General features: G+C 37.8%; 1 protein-coding gene across 1 annotated transcript; it reads left to right on the forward strand.

Moving 5' to 3' along the window:
• The first annotated feature begins 485 nt into the window (after positions 1-485).
• On the forward strand, positions 486-10,068 carry LOC113076278 (nuclear factor of activated T-cells, cytoplasmic 2-like). The gene is made up of 4 exons (XM_026248937.1): positions 486-609; positions 725-857; positions 1,053-1,781; positions 8,024-10,068. The coding sequence occupies exons 2-4, from the start codon at positions 728-730 to the stop codon at positions 8,077-8,079; spliced, it is 915 nt and encodes a 304-aa protein (XP_026104722.1). The 5' UTR covers positions 486-609; positions 725-727; the 3' UTR covers positions 8,080-10,068.
• Positions 10,069-10,874: the final 806 nt, after the last annotated feature.

Consider the following 10,874-nt stretch of genomic DNA (forward strand, 5'->3'; position numbering starts at 1 on the left):
AATTTGGTCATACATAAAGTTAATGAGAAAGGTTGTGTCGTGAGGTCAACATTGATGCCTCAAGAAGTGGGTGTGGGGTACAATTGTGGTTAAAAATGGGAAGAAATGTAACTGACTTGTGTCACAGGCAGCCTCTATGGTATGGGAACCAGTCTGTAGGCGATGAATTGCGTAAGAACCCTATGATCTATGGATATGACAGATGAACCACAACTCATCACCCACTTTACCTGTCAAAACAGAGTTGAGTCATGAAAAACAAGGGGAAGAAGCAATGTGTGCCAATGAGAAAGGTCAAAGTGTTGCAATCATAAAGCTGGTTGGCCAAACCTGTATTTCCCCAAACTGGGAGGGAGGAACTTTGACACCAAACATGTGTGATGCAAGACGTTTTGTCTCGCAAATTATAGATAGATAGATAGATAGATAGATAGATAGATAGATAGATAGATAGATAGATAGATAGATAGATAGATAGAGAATCTCAGCTTAACTTAAGCAACACAATTTTAGCTAATTTAATCAACATTTTTTTTCCTCTTTCTATTTCCAGATGGACAGCAAATTTGGGAATTGGAAGCTACAGTTGACAAAGACAAAAGCCAGCCGGTATGTCCATTGCCTATATTACATGAATAACTGTCCTTACTGAAGGTCTATATCTAATGCTGTTCTTGTACACTGTGTATAGATGCAGCAAATAAAACAATTCTCTCATTCACAGAGCATGCTGTTCATTGAAGTGCCTCCGTATAGAGACCCATCCATTTGCCATCCTGCCAAAGTCAACTTCTACGTAATAAATGGGAAACGGAAGCGCAGTCAACCTCAGCATTTCACCTACATGCCTCTACCAGGTGCGCAGATTATTTCGGCTCCTGTACCTTTATCGTGGTTGGGGAATTATTTACTGTAATTGTATGATTTTTATATGTGATGACCTCAGTTTGCAGTTTGCATATAATTTACCCTCTCTGTGATATTAATGTTAAGTCTGAGTGCACTTTGAACGCTCCATCACAGTTATTCTCACGGTTATTTTACTTCTCTAGTTCCCTCTATTAAGAAAGAGCCAGTGGATGAATATGAACCTGGTCCGATGGGATATTCCTTGTCACAAATGCTGGGGGTGTCTCCACAGCCATACTATAACCCTCGTGGGGTCATCCCCCCAGACAGTGGTCTGGTACCTGGGCTCGTCCCCTGTCAGCAGACCCGCCTGGGTGTCTCCCCTCCAGACCACCGATTTCAGCAGCAGAGTCCAGCCATAATGTACACCCGTCCTGGAAAGAGCTTGTCAAGCAGTCCTATTTACTCTCAGACGGGAGCCACTATGATTCCAGACTCCCATCGATCAGTTCTGGTCCACACTGGTTCCCCAGCCCAGTCCTCTCATCTGGCTGGCCAGCATCCTTCCAATCAGCATCCCTCAATCATCCAGTTCTCTCCCACCAACCACCACCTGCTCAGAGGTGGGGATCCTCCTGCGCCACCACCTCCAGAACATCAACACATCATTTATTGCGAGGGCTACAATCAGCATGGTCCTCAAGCCACAGCGGCAAATCGTTCACCAGAACCAGCCCAGGCCCCTCAGCACCCTCAGAATTACCCAACAGTCATCCAACAACAGCCCTTCCTCCAGAGAGTGGCCAAAGACAGGTCACCACCTGTCCAAGCAGAGCCCCAGAGATGTTCCTCAGCAGAAGAACAGAGAACCAGCGTTCCTGGACGTGTCACAGTCAAGCAGGAGAACTTGGACCAGGCCTACCTTGATGATGGTGAGTAGCTACAGGGTTTACCAGTAGCTGTTCTGATAGTTGATAGTAGGAACTCGTAATTATGTACAAATAAGCATACTGATTGGGAAGCTTTAGAAACTGCTTCTTAAATAGTGTGCCAATATATACTGTGGCTCAAAAGCATCTGTCAGTGCATATGCATGAAGTGACATGCTTTCAAATTGTCTTTAAAATATGTGGTCGTAGGAATGCATTGTCAAGAGCCATTCTGGCACGTTCTTTGACTGATAGCATGTTAATGTACCATTAAAAATGCCCCTGAGCAAGTTTTGTCTGCTTTGAGACAATAGCAGGAAGAGTGCTTGTCGAGTCCATCTTTTGTTGTCTTAAAATTTAGTTTTTCTTTCTTTCTCACACATATGACCCAAGGACAGTGAGAAACTCAGAATAATGTGTATTGAATGAAGTGGAATGAATGAAAGATCGATTTTGTATATATTTTACATTACTCAGGAAGAGTAAAATAGGAATTAATTATCTGGAATGAATTTCATTTCCTCACCCACACCCTTGTTTTTCAGTTGGGTCAAAAAAAAACAAATCCATGTTATAATGACACTGAAAATGGCCAAACCACTATGTTGCAGAAAACTGGCAAGGGAAGGCATAAGATTCCAGTGTCACTTCTGTAAGGCAATTTGGGAGTTTGAGGGGTCTGAGTTTCTCTTGTGGTTCATTACGTCACATGCGGGGGGGTTCCTTACATGCTGTATCTGACAAATAAATGGGTGCTTTTTTGACTTCTCAAATAAAAAAAGAAAAGGAAAACTGAGTAGCTCCAAAACTGCTTGGACATGTTGACAGTGTTATGATTAAAAAAAAAAAAGGTGCCATGGCAACCCTTTGTCAAACAGTGGAATGGCTGCCTGGGAGAGCTGGGGAAAGCCTTTTTGTTTGTTATACTTGGCCAGGGCTTCCCCTTGGCCCAGCACCCCCCAATACTGTGGGGGTAACCCACGAGAGGATTTGCTTTTTTCCCCACAAGCTGTACTCTCGCCAATCTGGAGGATAGAACACATGTTTGCAGCTGCTGCACTTATCCAGAAAACAGCTTGATCTGAACAAGATAGTAATGGGTGGAAGTTCGCAGGAAAAGGAAAAGGGCCATGTTGGATGGAAAAACTGAAGCGGATGAGACCAGGAGCAAAGAATGGAGTTTCTTCTGCATACATCTAATAGGGTTTCCCTGAGTAAACAGCAACACTGCAACTGTAGACACGTCAATAGAGAGTTACTATGAGATTCCCAGGACCTTAAACCTTTAAACAAGGTTGCTGTTTTAGAATCCCTTTAGACCCCCCCATTTTATGTACAATAATTTCTGGTAGCTCCATTAGAGTTTAATACCACTATGGTAAACCCATCATGGTGCCAGTGAATTCCCTCATTAAAGCCCTTTAAAGCAAGACAGAAACTGCTGTGATTTATAAAAATCTCAGGCAATAATAGTGGCCACACAGAATCCTGTGCTCTTGCAACAATTTTGGAAACTAGGAAATTACCACTTTACCACTCCAACCCAAAATAGTTTGAAATGCAGCGTGTTCTGTTGGGCCACAGTTATTCGCTGAAGTTGCTGAATCTCTCAAGGTGCGTCGCAGCTGTTTTTGTCATTCTACTCATGAGCAACTTTAGCTTTCACTTCAGCTTAGTGGATTTAGCATGGTCTTTTTGATGAGGCTGACTGGCCTAATTATGAACCACCCTAAACTAGTTGGTTAAGCTAGTTAAGAAGCTTTGTGGCTCCAGTTTTACTTTGAAGAAGTGATACCTGTAGTTCAGACAAAGTCCAGGTCACCGAGAGCAGGAAGAATGACGACAACAAAAAGTCCCATTTGTTTCTGCTTGCAGAGGTGTCAAGGTGTAGCGATCCACCCACTAACATCTCCCCGTTTGATGTCTGCCAGGACCTTCACACACAACCGTTTGTAATATGACTCATGCAGATTGATCTATCTCACTTAGAATTTAGATAGTGGCTTTTGAAGGGGGTATCAGGGTTTCTGTGGTTGGCTTTCTGTATAGAAACTGTACCTTCATTAATTTCATTATGAACATGCATGTTTTGCATTTCTCAATAGCAAGTGAGCACATGTTTTGTGTTAATTCTAGATGACTTCTTTACAGCCTTAACCAGCAAGACTGTTTGAACAGCTTTGCCAGCAAAGTTTTAGCGATGGTGGTCCACCAGCTTGATCGACTAGGCTGGTACAAGCCTAGGCTAGTACCAACCTTGAAATGTACATTAGTCCAAAATGATCTTTTTTTAGTTTTCCTTGACTGTACACCTTTGATTTTAACTCATCTCCACATTGGCCCTTAACAGGTGTTATAAACAGCCAAGCTGGCCTAGAGTTTTTAGGGTACAATGTTGGCCAATCTTCCAGTGCTCAACTGGCTCAACTTAGACTTCCCAGGCTGGAACCAAAGCCCGAGGCATCAGAGCTGAAGGTCTTCCAGCTGGAGAGAGCAGCAGGAATAATTTAGATAGAGCACGTAAGCCGTGCACATTAGTTTCAGATCACTTGCATCCAGTTTTGGACCATTTATACGCCAAGACTTTGGATTTTTGGCTGTAAAAATGGTGTCCTGATAAGACGTAGCTTTGTTCTTTGAAAGTGGTGTTCGAATTAAGCAGCATCTGTAGTTTACAGAGTGTAACATAGTACAGAAAGCAGAGTTGAAAGGGTAGGAGATCTAGATAGTTTAACTTTTGGATTTGCTCTTTCTAAACTGGTCTGTTTTGGTGGGAAAACAGTCAGGCCTGTGGTGTAGACTCTTCCTGTCCTTTACGCTTCTTTACTAAACTTTTTTTTTACTGTTTACGCTGTTTTACTACACTGTGGCTTTATTATTGCCTTAGTGCTAGCCCATACCCACCACACACACACACACACACACACTAACTTGTAGATCATGTGCTGTATGTCTATTCACTGTCTTTACACTCTTTTCAACATACTTGCTCATTTCTTGCTCTGCTGTATAGACCTTAGTTAGAGATAGTGCTGTTTTTTTATCCCCAAAAAGATACATTTTTTGTATTGCATTATATAAACAAATGATCACCTAGGTACATCTACAAATGGTGTCTACTTAGTCTAAGGTCCATACACATACAGTATATATACCTAAAGTCAAAATAGGATGTCCTGTCATTCTATGTTGTCATGTTTTTTCTATCAGGGTGGATTTTCCACTGGTGGACTTCTATTGCTTTAATACTGAGCAAATATTTTATTTATACTTTAAGCCACTTTCATCATAGAGACATTTGACTGGTCCCCTCAATATAGTGGATTCCAGGTTTTACTATACTTTTTGAGGTGTTTGCAAAACCTGATCCACATACACACAGTTCTGGTCCACAGGAAGATTTACCTTAAGACTAAAGGTTGTTTTATATAAAGCTAATAATAAGGACTACAGCCTAACCCTACACCTAAAAGAAAACTTTTCACGTTTTTGTCCCCAAGTATAGTTGAGTATATGCGTGCGCACACACATAGTGGAGACTGAGTCATCTACTATGCTCTTTCTAACTCTCCACCATTGGTTTAGTAAACAAGCTTCCTGATTGGCTAAGGTCTCTCCAGCCAGACACTCACCTATTATACCGTCCAGTCTGTACACTTCTTCCTTTACAGCTCTAAACCATCAGTGTGTGCCAACCCTTCATTTCTTTCCCTATAAGCCCCCTTTTCTTTACATTGCATGGTTGTCTATGTATGTACAGGAAGAATACTTCATCATGGGGCTTATTTCGAAGATGTGTGTTATTATGTTTCTAAGTGATCTGATTTTAGATTGTTTTGGGGATTTTTCTTTTGGTCCATTACGAAACCACTTAGCAACTTGCTAGGTGCTAAAAGCCACATCAGCAAGTTTTGCTCAGAGAAGCACCACATGTATTAAATTCAGACGAAAACTAGTTTCTTACTGCTGTTACGTGTCAAAAGGTCCAGCTTCCTTGCAGATGAGAGTTTTTTTAAGCTGTACCATAGTAAGATCTGCAGTCTGCAATGACTGCAGGGGCATGTATTAGTTTTTCTTTCTTTTTTACTCGCTGATAAAGCACCTCAGCATCCCGTTGCTACTGGTATATTCCTCTCTCATCTGTTCTTCATTGGTCTAGGAGGGAAAAACAGATGTCATCCACGTAGAGCTCCCATACTTAGTTTGTATAAAACCGCGAGACTTTCTTGATTGTGCTGTTGTAGATTCTACTGAAAAGAAAAACGGTTTTATTTGAGCCTAATCACAGTTATCACAAATTTCCTGAATAATGCATTTTAGTATTATGTATTCCAACGTTTATTTATTTAGAATTTAAAAGGCCATTTAATGAATTAATGAAGCATTTACTATTTACTAAGCATTTATCATATCGGAGCTGGTTTAAATGCTTCATGCTATTTTTAATCTGTTTATTTTCAGTTTAGACTTTTATATCTGTGGCATTTTGCTTCTTGCACAATCAAAGCTTCAAATGGGGAAATCAGTTCAACATCAAGTTCCTTCTCTAACGCAAGCTTTTACCACAACATACGCTATTTGTCACAGTTTTTCAGTATGGTTTATTTGCTTCTTGGTTGGCCACTTAGTGATGTTTTTCTTATGCATACATTTGTGCATTTTTACTGTTTTACATTGACGTGGTGTTGCACTTCAAATACAGAGCACTATAGCTTGTTGTTTGCTTTTTTGTTACTATGTAATATTGCATTATTCATTGCTAATAAAAGAGTGCAGCTTGCTTTAATGGGCTTCATTTATTTAATGCTAAATATTCAGAATGGCCCTCAATAACTTGGCTCAAGAGAATCTATATGCTACCACTGTTATTCCAGCAAATCCTTTCTAACAAACAGCATGACATTGTGGTAGTGATGACCTGGCTGTGCTCTGGGTTTCCAGCACGAAGTGTCTTGTCCTGATAGTATACGCCACTGAGGATGTGGCCAATCAGGTTAAACCACATTCTCTTCATGCCGTAAAGTTTGTAAAGAGTTTGTAAAGCAAAGTCTGCATGATGCTGCAGTTCAGAATGGTGGATATATATATATATATATATATATATATATATATATATATATATATATATATATATATATATATATATAACAAATGGAATAATTTGTCCTAAGCCAACTTATTTTATTTATACCATTACTTACCTACTAAACGTTTTTGAACATGATACCATGGTAATACTTTTGGACAGTAACATGCATTTATTGTACCAACTTGTTCTTAGTCTACCATGTAATCGTACCATCAATCGTACCATGAATTTGTCATCATTTTATTCCATGCTTAACTCAGACCTTGCTAGAGGTGTATTCCCACATTTGTGTGATTTGATCTTACTGGTGACCTTTGTTCATGTCTGAGTTGTGGCTAGACTGGAGTTGGTGTGTGGTGCTATTGTGATTGTGTTGACAACCCCACGCGCCCTGCTGCTATTCTCAGAATGAAGAGGCACTAAAAGTTTCCATTTATGCCCCCCTGTAAAAAGAGTAACAACAGGAAGTAATGGCCAATACAAGGGCTTCACTGAGCCTGTTCTGTCAGATGATTCCCTTCCACCTAGTGCCCATTCAGTGTCACTGCAGTTTACATGCAGTAAAAGTGATATTTGTGTGTGTGTGTGCATTTGAAAGCTGAATAAACAAACTTCCCATTGATGTATGGTTTATTAGGATCGGGCAATATTTGCCGAGATACAATTATTTGAATATCTGGAATCTGAGGGTGCAAAAAAAATCGAAATATATAGAAAATCGCCTTTGAAGTTGTCCAAATGAATTCATAGCAATGCATATTATTAATCAAAACTTAAGTTTTGATATATTTACGGTAGGAAAACAAAAAAATATCTTCAGGGAACATGATGTTTACTTAATATCCTAATGATTTTGACATTTAATAAAAAAAATCTAAAATCAAAAAGTTTGACCCATATAATGTTTTTTTTTTTTTTTTTTGGCTATTGTTACAAATATACCCCAGCGACTTAAGGATTTGTGGTCCAGGGTCACACACACACACACATATACATACATACATACATACACATATATATATATATATATATATATATATATATATATATATATATATATATATATATATATATATATTAAATATACATTATGCAGTTCACAAATGTTCTGTCCTTTGGTTTTGAAACATGTTCTTGTTTTCTGTCATTTCTGTAGTGAATGAGATCATAAGGAAGGATCTGACAGGAGTGCCTGGCAGGGGTCAGACATAGAGGAAACCCCTGATTGGGAAGCACGCAGGACCCCTGGTGTGTTCACTATTTCCCCGTGTATCACCGTTCCCCTTCCTTCAGCGGTGCAGTGAAGCCCCTGACAAAAACTGGATCATTGACCACGTTTAACCAAACATCCATCTCCGTCTACTCCAGGAACAGCAGCGTGTTGATGTGCAAATGGTATTAAATTCCCCTGCTATTATATGATTTTTGAAAACTCGTCCAATGTTGATCTCATATGTCAAAGCTGTCAGAAACTCAAGCCTTCATAAACAGTTTGGATTGGACAGGTGGATTTAAGTCCATTTTTTCCTTTTTGTGGGTCTTTTATTCCATAGCCTTTTGACTCACATCAATTAACTCACTCAGATTAGTGTATTTCAAGCAATAACCTCATCATCTGTGAGAATAAACTATTACTGTCCCCAAAACAAGAGGTTTGCACATACTTCTGAATGGAAAGTGGATGAATACATAACACCATTGACATATGTGTCTAAGAATAGCCCTTTTTTATTATTATTATTATTAGGTGAACCCACGTGTACATCAATCCAAAGTTATGGGGGAAAAAAGCCTTAATATTTTAATTACTATAAGCAAATGCACTGTTCATGAAGGGAACTCTTCAAAACAGATTATGCACTTCTTGTCAGCGAATTATATATTATTTAAGGTTTCTCAGCTAAATGAGATTTGTTTATAATCATGTAGATGCTGAGCTAATATAGCAAAAAAAAACAAAAAACAATGAAGTGATATTTTTTTCTTTGTAATGTAATTTAACAGCTGTGCCTTTTCCTAAAGTGCCTTTTCCTAAAGTGCTGTCATTCTACCAAAACGCAGAACAAGCGAACCAAAAAGGAATGGAAATACATGTACCTTGTGTCAAGTCAGAGCCCATAATGCCCTGCACTACATTAAGGTTCTGAAAACATCTTTGTGCCATACTAAAACTGTGTGGTTATCATATTTTATTATTGTTTATTTGTGTACTCGTGACCTTACCAGTTCCATCTGTTCTACTTATGAATATACAACACTTGAAATATTCAAGTTTTGTGTCCCATGTTAAACTTTAGGTTAGATTTATAACAGATCTGTCTCATGGAGGATTTTTTTTTAACTGCTTTGCTTTTATGATATGCATATATATGTATTGTGTATGTAATGTTTGTGTAAATGTAGCACATTCATGGGAATCACTTTCTGTACATAGTAGATGCAGTCTGCATGTCTCCAACACAGTCACATTCGTTTTCTCATCTGAATGCAAACTGAAAAAATGAGAATTTATTGAAGTAACAAATTAATTAATAATTAAATTAATTATTCATTAAGAAGCATCAGCTTATGTTCAAAGGCTTCTTTCTGAAAGTATTTTTGAAAGCAATCCTGCCAACTTAAAAATAAAATTAATAAGCAGTTATGCAATATATATTTATGTCTTTACAATTTTGGCTGAATAATTAAGAGAGTTATTTCATTTGTATTATCTCAAATTTATTTTGGAATACGTTATAAAAAGAGTGATGCTAATGTTTCCATGGAGCCAATGTACAGTACAGTGGGCATAACAACACAACTATATTCAGAATGTAAACCTTTTCTTTTTATTGTGAATAGATTGCTTCAAAAGTGTAAAGACTGTTTCAATCATTTGTTATTTTAAGAATCAGATAGTCAAAATAGGAAGAGAATATTTATATGAACTGAATCAGTTGTTCTCTTTACATTTAATATATCTTATAACCAAGGCAATGAACTGCCAAAGCTTTTGCTGCATAAAAACAAATTGCATATAATTTTTTATATATTAAGGTAAAATTCCAAAAGAGAGACCAATTCTATTTTTTATTTCATTTGTCATGATTATATTCATGTTTTGGCTTAAGCATGTCTAACCTAATATGTTCAAACTGTTTTAGTTTTTTTAATAAACCTAGCTGAGAACTGAAAGCAATAAAACTGAAAGCTTTAACGAGATTCTCTCTCTGAGTCTTCATTAGACATGTCAAATTCATTCACTGTGGGATACTTCTTTCGTCTTCAAGACTCTTCTATCCCCATATGTCTTTGTATATTAAAATCAAGTCTATCTAAAAAACATACAATCAAATAATAAAGAATTTATTTATATTTAAAGTCTCAGAAGATCACGAAGAGCGGTGAGAAACCACGAAATGAAAAAATTATAAAAATAAAATAAACATTGTATTAACGTCTACAGTGCTAACCTGCAAATATTATCTCGGGAGCTATTTCTACTTCATATAACCCTTTAATTTAATTTTATCACTGTAACATAATGTATAGTTTAATATTTTGGAGTTGAATAAAATCAAATAAATTAGACGTTGCCACGTGAGAAATTGTATATTCAATGAAGAAAACAGTTAAAGGGACTTAAGCAGAATTCACTCTCAAAATAGCAGTGATTGACAGTGATAACTACGGAAGTTCTAAGCGGCCATGCATTATAATTTTTTTCCTTTTTGTTTTCTCGTTATAACGACTTAATTTTCTCGTTATCTCGATATAGCAAAAGTCGTTTTCTCGTTATAACGACTTATTTTTCTCGTTATCTCGACATAACTAAAGTTTGTTTTCTCGTTATAACCATAGACTACGGTACCTCTAAAGTGACTTTTTTTTCGGTTCACTTAGGCCACGGGATATTAATTTGTGGGAACGTCATATTAACTCGTGGGAACGTCATATTATGTCGTGGCCACGAGATCATTTTGTTGATCTCTGATAGGCCTAATCCTGGATTGCTATGGTCACGCAGG

Source organism: Carassius auratus, unplaced genomic scaffold (genome assembly GCF_003368295.1).
Source record: "Carassius auratus strain Wakin unplaced genomic scaffold, ASM336829v1 scaf_tig00019570, whole genome shotgun sequence".
NCBI classification, from domain to species: Eukaryota; Metazoa; Chordata; class Actinopteri; order Cypriniformes; family Cyprinidae; genus Carassius; species Carassius auratus.

Bases quoted from the DNA above. Each gene is read 5' to 3' on its own strand.
- LOC113076278 (XM_026248937.1), top strand. From the start codon at position 728: ATGCTGTTCATTGAAGTGCCTCCGTATAGAGACCCATCCATTTGCCAT. The intron at 858-1,052 runs GTGCGCAGATTA...TTACTTCTCTAG, and splicing joins CACCTACATGCCTCTACCAG to TTCCCTCTATTAAGAAAGAG. The intron at 1,782-8,023 runs GTGAGTAGCTAC...TCATTTCTGTAG, and splicing joins CCAGGCCTACCTTGATGATG to TGAATGAGATCATAAGGAAG.